Genomic DNA, 19,916 nt, shown 5'->3' on the forward strand with positions numbered 1-19,916 from the left:
AATAAAAAATCTATTACACACTGAGTAAAAAAAGGAATCGAGACATAACATTAAAGATAGTCATCAAATCATAAGGGAAGAGAACAAAGGAAGAGAAAGGAAAAAGAAAACGCCTATAAAAACAACCCCCAGGGAGGAGCTTCAAGATGGCAGAAGAAGAAGACGTGGAGATCACCTTCCTCCCCACAAAAACATCAGAAATACATCTACGTGTGGAACAACTCCTACAGAACACCTACTGAATGCTGGGAGAAGATCTCAGACCTCCCAAAAGGCAAGAAACTCCCCATGTACCTGTGTAGGACAAAAGAAAAAAGAAAAAACAGAGACAAAAGAATACGGACGGGACCTGCACCAGTGGAAGGGAGCTGTGAAGGAGGAAAGGTTTCCACACACTAGGAAGCCCCTTCACGGGCGGAGACTGCGGTTGGTGGAGGGGGGGAAGCTTCAGAGCCGCAGAGGAGAGAGCAGCAGCAGGGGTGCGGAGGGCAAAGCAGAGAGATTCCAGCACACAGGATCAGTGCCAACCAGCATTCACCAGCCTGAGAGGTTTGTCTGCTCACCCGCTGGTGCGGGCCGGGACTGGGAGCTGAGGTTCGGGCTTCAGTCGGATCGCAGGGAGAGGATTGGGGTTGGCTGCGTGAACACGGCCTGAAGGGGGCTAGTGCACCCCAGCCACCCGGGAGGGAGTCCAGGAAAAGGTCTGGAACTGGCGAAGAGGCAAGAGACTTTTTCTTGCCTCTTTGTTTCCTGGTGTGTGAGGAGAGGACATTAAGAGTGCTGATAAAAGGAGCTCCAGAGACGGGCGTGAGCTGTGGGTATCAGCACGGACCCCAGAGACGGGCATTAGACACTAAGGCTGCTGCTGCAGCCACCAAGAAGCCTGTGTGCAAGCACAGGTCACTATCCACACCTCCCATCCTGGGAGTCTGTGCAGCCTGCCACTGCCAGGGTCCTGTGCTCCAGGGACAACTTCCCCGGGTGAACAGACGGCGCGCCTCAGGCTGGTGCAAGGTCATGCTGGCCTCTGCCACCGCAGGCTCGCCCTGCATTCCCTACACATCCCTCACCCCAGCCTGAGTGAGCCAGAGTCCCCTAATCAGCTTCTCCTTTAACCCTGTCCTGTCTGAGCAAAGAACAGATGCCTTCAGGCGACCTACACGCAGAGGCAGGGCCAAACCCAAAGCTGAATCCCAGGAGCTATGCGAACAAAGAAGAGAAAGGGAAATCTCTCCCAGCAGCCTCGGGAGCAGCGGATTAAATCTCCACAGTCAACTTGATTTACCCTGCATCTGTGGAATACCTGAATAGACAACGAATCATCCCAAATTGAGGAGGCGGACTTTGGGAGCAACGATATATAGATAGATAGATAGATAGATATATTTTTTTCCCTTGTTCTCTTTTCGTGAGGGTGTATGCATATGCTTCTGTGTGAGATTTTGCCTGTATAGCTTTGCTTTTACCATTTGTCCTAGGGTTCTGTCTGTCCTTTTATTTTATTTTTTTTAGTATAACTTTCAGTGCTTGTTATCATTGGTGGATTTGTGTTTTGGTTTGGTTGTTCTTTCTTTCCTTTTTTTAACTTTACTTAAAAAATTTTTTAATAATTATTTTTTGTTTTCTATTTTAATAACTTTTAAATTTTTTTAATCTTCTTCCTTTCTTTTTCTTCTCCTTTTTATTCTGAACTGTGTGGATGACACACTCTTGGTGCTCCAGCCAGGTGTCAGGGCTTTGCCTCTGAGGTGGGAGACCCAAGTTCAAACATTGGTTGACCTGAGACCTCCCAGCTCCACATAATATCAAACGGCGAAAATCTCCAAGATATCTCCATCTCAATGCCAAGGCCCAGCTCTAATCAATGACCAGCAAGCTTCACTGCTGGACACCCTATGTCAAACAACTAGTAAGAGAGGAACACAACCCCATCCATTAGCACAGAGGCTGCCTGAAATCATAATAAGGTCACAGATACCCCAAAACACACCACCAAACGTGGACCTACCCACAAGAAAGACAAGATCTAGCCTCATCCACCAGAACACAGACACTAGTGCTGTCAACGAGGAAACCTACACAACCCACTGAACCAACCTTAGCCACTGGGGAAAGCCACAAAAAACAATGGATTCAGAATAATGATAGTAAAGATGATTCACAATTCTGGAAATAGAATAGAGAAAACACAAGAAACGTTTAACAAGGACTTAGAAGAACTAAAGAGCAAACAATCATGAACAACACAATAAATTATATTAAAAATTCTCTAGAAGGAATCAACAGCAGAATAACTGAGGCAAAAGAATGCATAAGTGACATGGAAGATAAAATAGTGGAAATAAATACTGCAGAGCAGAATAAAGAAAAAAGAATGAAAAGAATTGAGGAGAGTCTCAGAGACCTCGGGGACAATATTAAATGCACCAACATTCGAATTATAGGGGTCCCAGAGGAAGAGAAAAAGAAAGGGACTGTGAAAATATTTGAAGAGATTATAGTTGAAAACTTCCCTAATACGGGAAAGGAAATAGTTAAGTTCAGGAATCACAGAGAGTCCCATACAGGATAAATCCAAGGAGAAACACACCAAGACACATACTAATCAAGCTATCAGAAGTTAAATACAAAGAGAAAATATTAAAAGCAGCAAGGGAAAAACAACGAATAACATACAAGGGAATCCCCATAAGGTTAACAGCTGATCTTTCAGCAGAAACTCTGCAAGCCAGAAGGGAGTGGCAGGACATATTTAAAGTGGTGAAGGAGAAAAATCTACAACCAACATTACCCAGCAGGGATCTCATTAAGATTCAATGGAGAAGTTAAAACTTTTACAGACAAACAAGACTAAGGGAATTCAGCACAACTACACCAGCTTTACAACACATGTAAAGGAACTACTCTAGGTAGGAAACACAAGAGAAGGAAAAGACCTACAATAACAAACCCAAAACAATTAAGAAAATGGTAATAGGAACATACATATCGATAATTACCTTAAATGTAAATGGATGAAATGCTCCAAGCAAAAGACATAGACTGGCTGAATGGATACAAAAACAAGACCCGTATATATGCTGTCTACAAGAGACTCACTTCAGACCTAGGGACACATACAGACTGAAAGTGAGGGGATGAAAAAAGATATTCCATACAAATGGAAATCAAAAGAAAGCTGGAGTAGCAATTCTCATGTCACACAAAATGGAGTTTAAAACAAAGACTATTACAAGAGACAAAGAAGGACACTACATAATGATCAAGGGATCAATCCAAGAAGAAGATAGAGCAACTGTAAACATTTATGCACCCAACATAGGAGGACCTCAATACATAAGGCAGATTCTAACAGCCATGAAAGGAGAAATCGACAGTAACACAATCATAGGGGACTTTAACACCCCACTTTCACCAATGGACAGATCATCCAAAATGAAAATGAATAAGGAAACACAAGCTTTAAATGATACATTAAACAAAATGGACTGAAGTGATATTTATAGGACATTCTATCCAAAAACAACAGAATACACTTTCTTCTCAAGTGCTCATGGAACATTCTCCAGGAGAGATCAATACTTGGGTCACAAATCAAGCCTTGGTAAATTTAAGAAAATTGAAATTGTATCAAGTGTCTTTTCTGACCACAGCGCTGTGAGACTAGATATAAATTACAGGAAAAAAATCTGTAAAAAAATACGAACACCTGGAGGCTAAACAATACACTATTAATAACCAAGAGACCACTGAAGAAATCAAAGAGGAAATCAAAAAATACCTTGAAACAAATGACAATGAAAAGACGATGACTGAAAACCCATGTGATGCAGCAAAAGCAGTTCTAAGAGGGAAGTTTATAGCAATACAATCCTACCTTAAGAAACAGGAAACATCTCGAATAAACAACCTAACCTTGCACCTAAAGCAATTAGAGAAAGAAGAACAAAGAAACCCCAAAGTTAGCAGAAGGAAAGAAATCATAAAAATCAGATCAGAAATAAATGAAAAAGAAATGAAGGAAACGATGGCAAAGATCAATAAAACTAAAAGCTGGTTCTTTGAAAAGATAAACAAAATTGATAAACCATTAGCCAGACTCATCAAGAAAAAAAGGGAGAAGACTCAATAGAATTAGAAAAGAAAAAGGAGAAGTAACAACTGACACTGCAGACATAAAAAAGATCATGAGAGATTACTACAAGGAACTCTATGCCAATAATTGGACAACCTAGAAGAAATGGACAAATTCTTAGAAATGCAAAACCTGGCAAGACTGAATCAGGAAGAAATAGAAAATATGAACAGACCAATCACAAGCACTGATATTGAAACTGTGATTTAAAATCTTCCAACAAACAAAAGCTCAGCACCAAATGGCTTCACAGGCGAATTCTATCAAACATTTCGAGAAGAGCTAACACCTATTCTTCTCAAACTCTTCCAAAATACAGCACAGGGAGGAACACTCCCAAACTCATTCTATGAGGCCACCATCACCTTGATACCAAAACCAGACAAGGATGTCACAAAGAAAGAAAACTACAGGCCAATATCACTGATGAACATAGATGCAAAAATCCTCAACAAAATACTAGCAAACAGAATCCAACAGCACATTAAAAGGATCATACACCATGATCAAGTGGGGTTTATTCCAGGAATGCAAGGATTCTTCAATATACGGAAATCAATCAACGTGATACACCATATTAACAAATTAAAGGAGAAAACCCATATGATCATCTCAATAGGTGCAGAGAAATCTTTCGACAAAATTCAACAGCCGTTTATGATAAAAAACCCTCCAGAAAGTAGGCATAAAGGGAACTTTCCTCAACATAATAAAGGCCATATATAACAAACCCACAGCCAACATCGTCCTCAATGCTGAAAAACTGAAAGCATTTCCACTAAGATCTGGAAAAAGACAAGGTTGCCCACTCTCACCACTCTTATTCAACATAGTTTTGGAAGTTTTAGCCACAGCAATTGGAGAAAAAAAGGAAATAAAAGGAATCCAAATCGGAAAAGAAGAAGTAAAGCTGTCACTGTTTGCAGATGACATGATACTATACATAGAGAATCCTAAAGATGCTACCAGAAAACTACTCGAGCTAATCAAATGAATTTGGTAAAGTTGCAGGGTACAAAATTAATGCACAGAAGTCTCTGGCATTCCTATACACTAATGATGAAAAATTTGAAAGTGAAATCAAAAAAACTCTCGCATTTACCATTGCAATTAAAAGAATAAAATATCTAGGGGTTAACCTACCTAAGGAGACAATAGACCTGTATGCAGAAAATTATAAGACTCTGATGAAAGAAATTAAAGGTGATACAAATAGATGGAGAGATATACCATGTTCTTGGATTGGAAGAATCAACATTGTGAAAATGACTCTACTACCCAAAGCAATCTACAGATTCAATGCAATCCCTATCAAGCTACCACTGGTATTTTTCACAGAACGAGAACAAAACATTTCACAATTTGTATAGAAACACAAAAGACCCCGAATAGCCAAAGCAATCTTGAGAAAGAAAAACAGAGGTGGAGGAATCAGGCTCCCTGACTTCAGACTATACTACAAAGCTACAGTAATCAAGACAGTATGGTACTGGCACAAAAACAGAAATATAGATCAATGGAATAGGATAGAAAGCCCAGAGTTAAACCCACACACGTATGGTCACCTTATCTTTGATGAAGGAGGCGAGAATATACAATGGAGGAAAGACAGCCTCTTCAGTAAGTGATTCTGGGAAAACTGGATACTACATGTAAAAGAATGAAATTAGAACACTCCCTAACACCATACACAAAAATAAAATCAAAATAGATTAAAGACCTAAAGGTAAGTCCAGAAACTATCAAACTCTTAGAGGATAACATAGGCAGAACACTCTATGACATAAATCACAGCAAGATCCTTTTTGATCCACCTCCTAGAGAAATGGAAATGAAAAGAAAACAAATGGGACCTAATGAAATTTCAAACTTTTGCACAGCAAAGGAAACCATAAACAAGACCAAAAGACAACCCTCAGAATGGGAGAAAATATTTGCAAATGAAGCAACTGACAAAGGATAAATCTCCAAAATTTATAAGCAGCTCAATAACAAAAAAGCAAACAACCCAATACAAAAATGGGCAGAAGACCTAAATAGACATGTCTCCAAAGAAGATATACAGACTGCCAACAAACACATGAAAGAATGCTCAACATCATTATTCATTAGAGGAATGCAGAACAAAACTACAATGCAGTATCATCTCACACCAGTCAGAATGGGCATCATCAAAAAATCTACAAACAATAAATTGTGGAGATGGTGTGGAGAAAAGGGAACCCTCTTGCACTGTTGGTGGGAATGTAAATTGATGCTGCCACTATGGAGAACAGTATGGAGGTTCCTTAAAAAACTAAAAATAGAACTACCATACGACCCAGCAATCCCACTACTGGGCATATACCCTGAGAAAACCATAATTCAAAAAGTCATGTACCACACTGTTCAGTGCAGCTCTATTTACAGTAGCCAGGACATGCAAACAACCTAAGTGTCCATCAACAGGTGAATGGATAAAGGAGATGTTGCACATATATACAATGGCATATTACTCAGCCATAAAAAGAAACGAAATTGAGTTATTTGTAGTGAGGTGGATGGACCTAGAGTCTATCATAACAGAGTGAAGTAAGTCAGAAAGAGAAAAACAAATGCCATATGCTAACACATATATATGGATTCTAAAAAAGAAAAAAAAGTCATTATGAACCTAGAGGCAAGCCGGGAATAAAGACACAGAACTAGAGAATTGACTTGAGGTCATGGGTAGAGGTAGGGGTGAGCTGGGACAAAGTGAGTGAGTGGTAGTGTATATATGGATATATATACACTACGAAGTGTAAAATGGATAGCTAGTGGGAAGCAGTAGCATAGCACAGGGTGATTAACTCGAGGCTTTGTGACCAGGTAGAAATTTGGGATAGGTAGGTTGGGAGGGAGGTGAAAGTGGGAGGAGGTATGGGTATATATGTATATGTATAACTGATTCACTTTGTTATAAACCAGAAACTGAAACACCATTGTAAAGCAATTATACTCCAATAAAAATGTTTAAAAAAAAAAAAAAACCAAACATGTAACAAAACGGCAAAAAGTACGTACCTATCAATAATTACTTTAAATGTAAATACACTAAATACTCCAATCAAAAGATATAGAGTGACTGAAAGAATACAAAAACTACTAGAGTTTATCAATGAATTCAGTAATGTTCCAGGATGCAAAATTAATACACAGAACTCTGTTGCATTTCAGTACAATAACACCATAGTATCAGAAAGAGTAATTAAGAAAACAGTCCTATTTACAAATGCATTACAAAAAACAAAATACCTAGAAATAAATGTAAGAAGGTAAAGGACTTGTACTCAGAAGACTATAAGACACTGATGAAAGAAATAGAAGACAACACATGCAGATGGAAAGATAAACCATGTTCATGGATGGAAGAATTAATATTGTTAAAATGATCATACTACCCAAGGCAAGCTTCAGAGTCAATGCAATCCCTAAAAATACCAATGGCATTTTTCACAGAACTAGAATAACTAATGCTAAAATTTGTATGGAAACAGAGAAGACCCCTAACAGCCAAACAATCTTATGAAAGAAGAAATCATGCTCCCCTGATTTCAAACTAAACTACCAAGCTACAGTCATCAAAACAGTATAGTACAGGCACAAAAACAGACACATAGATCAATGGAAATGAAACCACTCTTATATGGGCAATTAAGCTACAATAAAAGAGACATATACAATGGGGCAAAAAACAGCTTCTTCAACAAATGGTGTTGGGAAAACTGGGCTGCTACATGCAAAAGAATCAAGCTGGACTACTTTCTCACACCGTGCAGAAAAATAAATTCAAAATGTATTAAAGACAAATGTAAGACCTGAAACCATAAAACTACTGGAAGAAAACATAGGCAGTCCACTCTTTGACATCAGTTTTAGTAATATTTTTAGATGTCTCCTCAGGCAAAGGAAACAAAAACAAAAATAAATGGGACTACATCAGACTAAACAGGTTTTGTTCAGTAAAGGAAAGCATCAACAAAACAAAAAGGCCTACTGAATGGGAGAAGATATTTGCAAAGGATATGTCTGATAAGGGGTTAATATCCAAAACATACGAAGAATACATACAAATTCCACTCCTGGGTATTTACCCGAAGAGAAGAAAAGCACTAATTAGAAAAGATATATGCACCCCTGTAATTATTGCAGCATTATTTACAATAGCCAAGATATAACCCAAGTGCCCATCAATAGATGAATGGATAAAAAAGATGTAATATACATACAATGGAATATTACTCAGTCACAAATAATAATGAAATCTTGCAATTTGCAACAAGGTTGGAACTAGAGAGTATCATGCTAAGTTAAATATGTCAGACAGAGAAAGACAAATACTGTATGATTTCACTTATATGTGGAATCTAAAAAACAAGTGAATAAGTATAAAAAACAGAAACAGAGCTGTAGATACAGAGAACAAACAAGGGCTTGCTGGAAAGGAGGGAGTTGCGGGGAGGAATTAAATAGGTGAGGGAGTTTAAGAGATACAAACTTTCAGTTGCAAAATAAGTGAGTCATGGATATGAAATGTGCAGTGTGGGGAGTATAAAAATAACTATGTAATATCTTTGTGTGGTGATATATTGTAACTAGACTTACTGTGGTGATAAGTTTGAAATGTACAGAAACACCAAATCACTATGCTATGTAACAGGAACTAACAGTCTTGTAGGTCAATTATACTTCAAAAACAAACAAACCAATTAAGGATGATACAAACAGATGGAGAGATATACCAAGTTCTTGACTGGAAGAATCAACACTGTGAAAATATCTATACTACCCAATCTACAGATTCAATGCAATCCCTATCAAACTACCAGTGGCATTTTTCACAGAACTAGAACAAAAAATTTCACAATTTGTAAGGAAACACAAAAGACCCTGACTAGCCAAAGCAACCTTGAGAAAGAAAAACGGAGATGGAAGAATCAGGCTCCCAGACCTCATAATACACTACAAAGCTACAGTAATCAAGATAGTATGGTACTGGCATGAAAACAGAAATATAGATCAATGGAACAGGATAGAAAGCCCAGAGGTAAACCCACACACATATGGTCACCTTGTTTTTGATAAAGGGGGCAAGAATATACATTGGAGAAAAGACAGTCTCTTCAATAAGTGGTGCTGGGAAAACTGGACAGGTACATGTAAAAGTATGAAATTAGAACACCATACACAAAGATAAACTCAAAATGGATTAAAGACCTAAATGTAAGGCCAGACACTATCAAACTCTTAGAGGAAAACATAGGCAGAACACTCTATGACATAAATCACAGGAAGATCCTTTTTGACCCAGCTCCTAGAGAAATGGAAATAAAAACAAAAACAAATGGGACATAATGAAACTTAAAAGCTTTTGCACAGCAAAGGAAATCATAAACAAGACAAAAAGACAACCCTCAGAATGGGAGTAAATATATGCAAATGAAGCAACTGAGAAAGGATTAATCTCCAAAATTTACAAGCAGCTCATGAAGCTCAATATCAGAAAAGCAAACAACCCAATCCAAAAATGGGCAAAAGACCTAAATAGACATTTCTCCAAAGAAGACATACAGATCGCCAACAAACACATGAAAGGATGCTCAACATCACTAATCATTAGAGAAATGCAAATCAAAACTACAATGAGGTATCACCTCACACCAGTTAGAATGGGCATCATCAAAAAATCTACAAACAATAAATGGTGGAGAGGGTGTGGAGAAAAGGGACCCTCTTGCACTGTTGGTGGGAATGTAAATTGATAAAGCCACTATGGAGAACAGTATGGAGGTTCCTTAAAAAACTAAATACAGAACTACCATACGACCCAGCAATCCCACTTCGGACATATACCCTGAGAAATCCATAATTCAAAAAGTTATGCACCGCAATGTTCACTGCAGCACTATTTACAATAGCCAGGACATGGAAGCAACCTAAGTGTCCATTGACAGATGAATGGATAAAGAAGATGTGGCACATATAAGCAATGGATTATTACTCAGCCATAAAAAGAAATGAAACTGAGTTATTTGTCGTGATGTGGATGGACCTAGAATCTGTCATACACAGTGAAGTAAGTCAGAAAGAGAAAAACAAATACTGTATGCTAACACATATATATGGAGTCTAAAAAATAAAAATGGTTCTGACAAACCTAGGGGAAGGACAGGAATAAAGACACAGACGTAGAGAGTGGACTTGAGGACATGGGGAGGGAGAAGGGTAAACTGGGATGAAGTGAGAGAGTGGCATGGACATATATACACTACCAAAATTAATAGCTAATGGGAAGCAGGCACATAGCACAGGGAGATTATCTCAGTGCTTTGTGACCACCAAGAGGGGTGGGATAGGGAGGTTGGGAGGGAGACACAAAAGTGAGGAGATATGGGGTTATATGTATATGTATAGCTGGTTGACTTTGTTATAAAGCAGAAACTAACACACCATTGTAAAGCAATTATACACCAGTAAAGATGTTAAAACCAACCAACCAACCAACTAACTCACTCATAGAGAAAGAGATTAGATTTATGGTTAACAAAGGCAAAGGGTTAAGGGATCGGGAATTAAATGAAGGCAGTTGAAATGCACAAACTACCAGTTATAAAGTAAATAAGTACTAGGGAAGTGATGTACAACATGACAAATATAATTAATACTGCTGTATGTCATATATGAAAGTTGTTAAGAGGGTAAACTCTAAGAGTTTCATTACAAGGGAAAATTTTTTTCTCTTTAGTTTTGTATTGATGTGAGATGATGGATGTTCACTAAACTTATTGTGATAATCATTTCATGATGTATGTAAGTCTAATAATTATACTGTATATCTTAAACTTATACAGTGCTGTGTCAATTATATCTCAATAAATTCTGGAAAGAACTTTAAAAAATAATGTTAACAATACTATCAAACAAAAAGAAATACTGTAGAAGAAAAGATTAATATATAAGATTCTATGGCATTTTATATACTACCTACAAACAAGTTGAAATTGATATTAAACAACAATACCATTAACAATAGTATCAAGAAAAAAAATTCTTAAGGATAAATATGATAAAGATGTAAAATCCCTTTGCACTGATTACTGTAAAACATTGCTGACAGTAATTAAAACCTACATTTTTAAATGAAGAGATATCCCATATTTGTGGGTTACAAAACTCAGGATCTTTAGAATGTTAATCCTCCCCAAATTGATGTATGTATTTGATGTAATCACAATCAAAATCCCAGCAAGCTTTCTGTTTTAGATACTGGAAAAATGACTTTTAAATTCATATAGTTATGCAAAGGATGTAGAAAAACCACAAACAATTCTAAAGAACAAAGGTGGAGGACTAATGCTATTTGATTTCAAGACTCATTATAAAGCTACAATAATCAAGAAAGTAGTACTGGTGTAAATATAGACCAATAAGTCAGTGGAACAGAATGGAGAGTCCAAAAGTAAGCACACACATATATAGATAATTAATTTTTGATAGGGTGCATATGCAATTTAGCAGAGAACATACAGTCATTTTAACAAATGATGCTGGAACAATTAGATATCTGTATTTAAACAAACTTTGATCCATATCTTATACCATGTAAATAATTAATTCAAAATGGATTGTAGATGTAATTGTGAAATATAAAATTCCAGGAATATGAGGAAAATTTATGTGAACTTGGGTTCAGCAAAGATTTCTTGGTTATGACACCAAATATGTGATACATAAAGAAATATATTGATAAATTGGTCTTCATTAAAATAAAAAGCATCTGCTCTTTGAAAGATCCAATTAAGGTAATGCAGAAACAAGCCATAGACTGAGAAGATATTTGAAAATCATATATCTAACAAAGAACTTGGTTTCTAGAACATATAAAGAACTTTGAATGCTTAGTAATATCCACAAAAATGGGCAAAAGATTTAAACAGATATTTAACCAAATAATAGAAACAGATGGAAAATAAGCACATGGAAAGATGTCCAGCATCAGTCATTAGGGAAATACGTATTAAAAACCACAATATGAAGTTACTGTATCCTTGTTAGAATGTCTAAAATTAAAAAGACTGACTATTCCCAGTGTTGACAAGGAATATAGGAAGCAATTGAAATCTTACACACTGCTTGTGAGAATGCAAAATAGCACAATCACTTTGGAAAACTGTTTGACAGTTTCTTAAAAAGTTAAATGAACACCTACCATATGATCCAAACATTCTACTCCTTAATATTTATCCAAGAGACATGGAAGCATATGACCATACAAAGACCATGTAAAGACCAGCTGCATGAAAGAAGCCAGACAAAGAAAATGCACCTAGTGCACTATGAAATTCCAACTAATGAACAGTTTCAGAAAGTAGACCAGCAGATGCCAGGAGGTGGAGGAATTACAAAGGAGCATGAGGGAACTATTGGGGGTGATGATTATGTTTGTTAACATGATTGCAGTGATGGTTTCACAAGTGTATGCAGATTGTATGCTTTAAAAATGTACAGTTTATTGTATATCTGTTGTACCTAAATCTGTTAAAATTATTTAAATAATCATATTTCATTGATCTCATTGATATCTTTGTGTATACATTAATAAGGATAATACAGTTGTATTATAATTACATTCAATCTCTTCTTTTACAGAACAGGGCAGTTGGGAAACCTGACAGCTCCTTGCAATTCTCATTGTAAATGCTCATCTTCATTTTATTCTGCTACATGTGGAAGAAATGATATTCGATATTTTTCTCCTTGTTTTGCAGGTTGTACATATTCTAAAACATTAAAGAATCACAAGGTAATTATCTTTTTCTCTGCTTCGTCCTCTCCATTAAGAAGTGCAACTTACAGATGATGTTTATATTTTACTCCTGCTGTCTATAAAATCCTTTCCCCCTCTTATTTTCCGTTTCTTAAATTTTTCTTAAATTATGGCTTCATGTGATAACAATACATAGGACTTGTGAGAATTGGGAGTGAAGTAGGGACCCAGGTTTTAAAAATTCTGCGTTTCTCTCTCCCCTCTCTTTGTCTAGTCTGTGTGATGGGAAGAGAGCAACAAAGAGGATATTTCCTGACCCATGGGCATTATATCATCTTCCTTAGCAGGCAATAAAGTACTTTATTAGTACTTTATTTATTAGTATGTACATAACAATATTCTTTTTCCTGTTACACAGATCATTTTATCACAGTATATTAGCATGCCTGACCAACTTTAGTTCCTCGTTGTCATATTTTCACTGGCCTACTATTTAACAATATATCTTCAGTTTTTAATTGAATATTAAAAAGATTATATACCCTTTAAAAATTCTTTCTTCTTAAATGTTTAAAATGAGTCTTTAAAATTTTTAAATTTAAAATGGTTATTTATATGTATTATGTATTTTAAAAACTATTACATGTTTTAAATGATTTATATATTTTAAAATATATTTAAAATAATATTTAAAATCTTTAAAATATATTACTGTGGGAAGCTTTAAATGTAATAGAAAACCAAAATGAACTCCCATATGTTAGTTACCCATCCTCAACAATTTATTAACTTATGGAAAATCTTAATTTACACTCCTGTTTACTTCCTCTCCTCCATTTTATTTTGACAAGTAAATGATTTTTTAAATCTCATGTTGTCACCACAGAATAAAGAACTGCTTGACCTTGGTGTTTTGATCCATGGGATATTCAAGAGCTAAAAATGCCAGCCACTATATAGCTTCCACCCATCTTTCTTTTACTGGGGAATCCCTTTTAGGGATTTGTTTCTATTTCATAAAAATCTTTATAATTTCCTTTCATTTCTCTAAGGAATAATTAATAATGAATAATGAAATAATTCACAAAATAGTGACTCAAACTGTGTGATAACATTTGATGCTGAATAAAAATTGAAAGAATAAAATATATTTGAGAAAAATTAGATCTGTTACGAATTACCCAGGACAATTAGCCTTGAAAGAAATAATGGCTCTGAAGGAAAACTCACAATAGCAGAAGTTATGATTAGTACAATTTGATACAGATGAAACCAATTAACAGATAAAATATACATTAATTTCAAATGGGAAAGAACTGATGCCAGTAAAAATAATTTTAACAAAATGAAAATTAGAGAAATACCATATACAAAAAATTATTGTGTCTAAATTGTGTTAATGGAATTCCCTCTGGAAAATTTTTTTCAGTGAAACTATGTCAACTTTGAAATAATTCTGATTAAATGTTCGTATTCAAAATATAAGGGTCAAATGTATTAGAATTGAGTGCTCTTCAATTACACTTATGCAAAAGTTTACAAGAGGAGTGGTAGGAAATACTACACCTTTGAAGATTTCTAAGTTTCTATAGAAAATCACAGCTTTACCAAAACTGAAAATAGATATCTGCTCTTCATGTTGATAATATTCCAAGTGTTTTGCCTCATTGAGACCCACATATTCTTATCCATGCTATCAAGATCTTCAAATTTCCTTATATAGATATGAAAGAAATCTTGGGATTTCCTTCCTGATCTTCTCACTGGGACTAGCTCTTTTCAGCAGCTGTTATGGCTTTCAGTATAAAATAGCAGTATCAGGGATCTTCTTCCAGAGACTGCTGTAGTCCAACAGGAGCCTCATTCAACATATCTATAGAGAAGGGAAGTCAGTCTCGTCCAAAGCATTAAGGATTACAAGAAGCCAGTCTTCAGGATCTCTTCCAGTTGAAACATCCCTAGAATATTTTAACTTCATTTACTGATTTCCCACCTTTGTGCTATTTTTGTCATGTATTTTATTTCTCCATATATTTTAAAGGACACATACTGTTATTTTTTTGTACAGTCAGTATGCACTTATATTTACCCACTTCCTTGCATTTCCATGTTTTCATATGAGATTTTTTTTTTTTCCTTAAGAACCATATTTCACTCCCATTTCTGAAAAGAAAAACTGTCTTCACTTGGTATGGAATTCTGTATTGGCAGTGATGCCCACCTGCCACCCCACCCCCTGACTGTGGCCCGGCGTTTGAAAGATGTCATTATATTGTCTTTATGTCTCTGGCTGCTTAGCTTCTTTTAAGATTTTCTCTTTGTTTTTGACTTTTAGCAATTTTACTTTGATATGCCTGGATGTGGTTTTCATTATATTTATTTTGCTAGGGTTTCACAGAATATCTTTAGTCCGTGGATTTATGTCTATCAGTTGGAAAATTCTCAGCTATTATTTCTCCCTCACTTTCTCCTCTTTTATTGGTTGTGGAGGAGGCACCATATATTAATTTAATATTGCTGCATAACAAATTACTACAGCCTTAGTGTCTTTAAATAATACCCATTTATTATCTCACAGGTCATAAGTCCAGATATGGCATTGCTGGTTCCTCTGCTCAGAGTCTCACAAACTGAAATCAGGGTGTTGGCTGAAATACATTCCTTTCTGGAGGCTCTGGGAAAAAATCTACTTCCAAGGTCATTCAGATTTTGGGCCAAATTCAGTTCCATTGGGCTGTAAAAAATGAAGTCCCTATTTCCTTGGTAGCTGTCTGCTGAGGGCCAATCTTAGCTCTTAGAGGCCACCCCCATTCTTTGCCACATGACTCCTTCCATTTTCAAAGCCAGCAACAGAATCTCCCTTGTGACACATGTTTTGAATCTCTGACTTCAGGAAAAGCTCAGTTCCTTTTATATATTATCTAATTAGGTGAAGTTTACCTCTGTCTCTTAAAGTCAGCTATGCCATGTAACATAACTTAGTAAAGGGATTAAAATCCACCAATTCACATCAATCTAGGGATTATGCAGGTTTATAAAATAGCAGGATGGGAATCTTAGGTGCCATCTTAGTATTCTGCCTAACAGCAGACTACAAATAGACCTTTCTACTGTATCCCATACTCTTTTGCTCTTTTCTCTATTTTCCATCTCCTTTTATCTGTTCCATTCTAACATTTATGTTTCTGTAGAATCCAAGTCCCTGGTGAAATTCCACATCATTTAAGATATTTTATCCATTTACCCTCTATTTTCTGGAAAATATTAATCATAACTATTTAAAGTTCTTGCTATTTAGCCTACTATCTGTAGTAGTCTACTTATATTTGTCCTAATTTTAAGCCAATTATTCTTGTCATTTTGCATATCTTGTAATAATATATGAAATTCTGAACATTATATATGAAAAATGTATCTTAATATAATTATACAGTTGTCTATTTCTCTCTTTATTTTGACTTCAGGTATTTTAGACCCTCTAATTGTGTGCATACACATTAATAATTGTCACAGCTTCTTGATCCTTTTATCTTTACAAAATGTCCCTTTCTATCTCGGGTAATACTCTTTGTCTTGAAGTTTGTTTTATATATTAAACAGTCACTGTAAGCTTTCTTGCTGTTTTCATGGTTTATCTTACTTCTATCATTTTATTTTCCAGCTGTTCATGTCTTTATGTTTAAAATGTCTCCTGTAGCCAAGGTATAATATGCTTTTGCTTTTTCCTCAATTCTGTTAATGTCTGTCTTTCAATTGGAGTTTTTAGACAACTGACATTTATTATAATTATTGATATGGTAGACTTAGATCTATCTTCTTCTTTTATTATTTGAATTGAATGTATTTTACTATTTCATTTTAATATAATTTTTCCTATTTTGGTTGTATCTCTTTGGATATAACTCTACAGCCCTTCAGCCCTTCCAGAGCCTAATATCTTTCGATTCTACCACCTGTTCACTAAAGTTTCTTCACATTTTCACTTTTCCCCTTAGTCATCTTAGGTTCTATGGTCTGCAATTATTTGTTGTACTAGATATCTTTTTTCTGACCTCCAGATCCACTTTTCACCTTCTCTACCCTCTCACTGTTCCAAGAGACCAAACTATAGGATGAGAGTTCTATTATCATATATAATCTATTATCATATAGACTATGATAATAAGGAGTCTTGATAGAAAGTCAGAAAGATGGGGGGAAAAAGTGAAGTCGTTGTGTTTATTTTCTTGGTTCCCTCTCTGAGCCATGGACTGACTGCCTCCCTTGCCTGCAAGTCTTAACTTCTTTCAGGGAGGCCTTCTCCATATGACCTTCTCTTTCTGGTAACCATTCTTACCCTAGGACCCTTCAAATCTACTTTCAAAATACATGCTAGATCTGACTATCTTCATCATTTTCTCTGATACCCGGGCCCCAGTCACCAATGACTTGCATCTTACTTTAAGAGCTTTTTAACTGTTTTCTCTGCTTTTACCCTTGCTTTCACAGTTCAGTAGCCTCAATATATCAGCTAGAGTGATCTTTTAAAAAATGTCATTTATACATCTATCCCTCTAATGGTTTCACATTACTAAGAATAAAGACTGAAGTTCTTAAATTGCTCTTGCAATTACCTACCAGTTTCTATATAAATCCTTCCCTCATTACTCCAATTTCATTTTCTCTTAGTTTCCCTCATGTTCACTCTGATTCAAACAAATTTTTCTCCTTGCTTTTCTTTGAATTTTTCAAGCAAGCTCCAGTCCCAAGGCTTTTCAATTTCTGTTTTGTTTTTCCCACCTGGAATATACTTCTTTCAGGTAACCACATGGCTCACTCCCTTACCTTCTTCAAATCTCTGCTCAAATATCACTGTATCATTGTAGCATTACCTGTTCATGTTAAACTCACCCCTATAATCCCTGTTTTTTTTCCTTACTTTATTTTTTCCTCCATAGTATTCGTCACCATGTGCTCCATTAAAGGTTCTTTTTTTTAAAAAATTGCCTATCTCATGCTAGTAAAAAATTTCCTACATGAGGGCAGGGATTTCTATTGTATTGTTTACTATGTTTTCACAATACCTAGAATGATGTTTGGCACATAGGCATTATAAAAAAAATATGGTAGAATGAATGATTTGCTATTTAGATATTTCTATTTTTCTTTAATATATCCAGTAACCACTTAGCAGCTTCCCTAAACAACGGACATGGTTTTTGTACCATCATTTTCTGAATCACACAGGTTCAAGCCATCTTTATTTCCTCTTATTCCTTCACTGGTAACTTAGTTTAATATTTCTACTGAATTTTAAAAATTATTATTATTATTTAATTTAGAATCTTTTCAACAGATTAACAAATTGCTAACTGGTCTCTGTATCTCCAACTCTGTTTATCTCTTCTTAGAAAATACCACCTATTCATCTTCCTTGAGTTATCAATAATAATATAACAGCCCCAAGTTTTCCTTCGTTCCCATTAGGGACTACATTATGACTTATGTTGGCTTTAGGCACTTTTGCCTTTTTAAACCCCTTCCTTCACTTAAAAAAAGAAAGAAAGAGAGAGAGAGAGAGAGAGAGATTTAATGTACAACTACTTTGGCATAAAGACAAATATGATCCAGGCTGGATGCATTATAATATATTCATTATTATGATATTTATTTTTTCTCTGATTTTAAAAGACACTAAAATTAAAACCTTTTTTTTTTGGTTCTGAAAGTATTGTGGGTCCTAGGTACACTGTGCCTACTCTGCCTAATAGATAACAGCCCTGTCATCATCACATACAAAATAAAGTCTTGCCTTTGCAGCATAGTTCTAAAACTGTCTATGATTGGGTAACTCTCCATATTTCAAATTCCAGCTAAAATTCCACTTTATTCATTACATTTTCCTTATTTGTCCTTAATCTATATCTCTCTCCAACAATTATTTGTACAATTAAATGTAAATATTTTTAGTGAAATTTCTTAAATTAATAGAATTTTTCCTAAGTAACTATAATTATATATACATGTACACAATTCTTTGTTAGGTAAAATACCTTGATCTTATTTATCATTAGTGGTTCATTTGTAAGTTATGAATGGCAGATTTAATATAAGGATATTTACTAATAAAACTGCCTAGTCTCCCTGTAGTTATTGATTTAATTTTTATTTTACAATTATAAGAGTTTTTGTCTTGTGACTATATTTCTAAAAGATTGTTTCCTGTCTTCATTTTCATAGACATATTACAATTGTTCTTGCATTAAAGAAGGATTAACAACCTCAGATAATCAAGGTGACTTTATTGACGCTAGACATGGGACATGTGATCCAAAGTGCTATAAATTACCTTTGTTCATTGCTTTTATCTTTTCTACAATTGTATTTTCTGCTTTTGCTGGTGTACCAAACATCCTGACCATCCTTCGGTGTGTATATGTTATTCATAATCATTATTCATTTAATACATATGAAAGACAAGTTTAGAAAGGTTTTAGAATATTGTAGTAAATGATTTATGCTTTTGTTTCAAGGTAGCAACTGCTAGAGGGGAAAATTGTTATATTTTCAAAATTCATGTATATGCTTAATTCTCTATTTTAATTTATTTGCATAAAGTATGTATATAGATAACGCATTTAGTTTAACTTAAAACTAAATTTATTTACTTAATTTAACATACCTGGAAAATTCATAAATATAGGAAAAATCTTAATTATAACACATGTGATTACAATGTTGATTCATTGGTTATAGATATTTATTGACTATTTACTTCTATATTAGCCAGTTTGACTATGAGAAGACATGTGTCATCAACAAAGGAACATAATAACTTCTAGAATTTTGGAATTTCAATACATAAGTTTATTATTATTCTAAATTAAACCAACATTTGTTATTCATTTGTTCTTCCTGAATATATGAAATATATTTAATATTTGTTTTTACCATAGTAGCAGAATAATTGGTCATTATTTTCAGATTATTTTTTTCAAAAGACTAACATAAACC

The 19,916-nt window shown here is 35.1% G+C and overlaps 1 protein-coding gene across 1 annotated transcript in view; it reads left to right on the top strand.

Annotated features, from left to right (window-relative positions):
• Positions 1-19,916, top strand: part of SLCO6A1 (solute carrier organic anion transporter family member 6A1) — a 98,428-nt gene that overhangs the window by 58,275 nt on the left and 20,237 nt on the right. The window contains exons 10-11 of the mRNA XM_004281328.1: positions 12,806-12,959; positions 19,143-19,330. Of these exons, the coding sequence (XP_004281376.1) occupies positions 12,806-12,959; positions 19,143-19,330 (342 nt within the window). The remainder of the gene's footprint in view (positions 1-12,805; positions 12,960-19,142; positions 19,331-19,916) is intronic.

The sequence above is a fragment of the Orcinus orca genome, chromosome 3, assembly GCF_937001465.1.
Source record: "Orcinus orca chromosome 3, mOrcOrc1.1, whole genome shotgun sequence".
NCBI lineage: Eukaryota > Metazoa > Chordata > Mammalia > Artiodactyla > Delphinidae > Orcinus > Orcinus orca.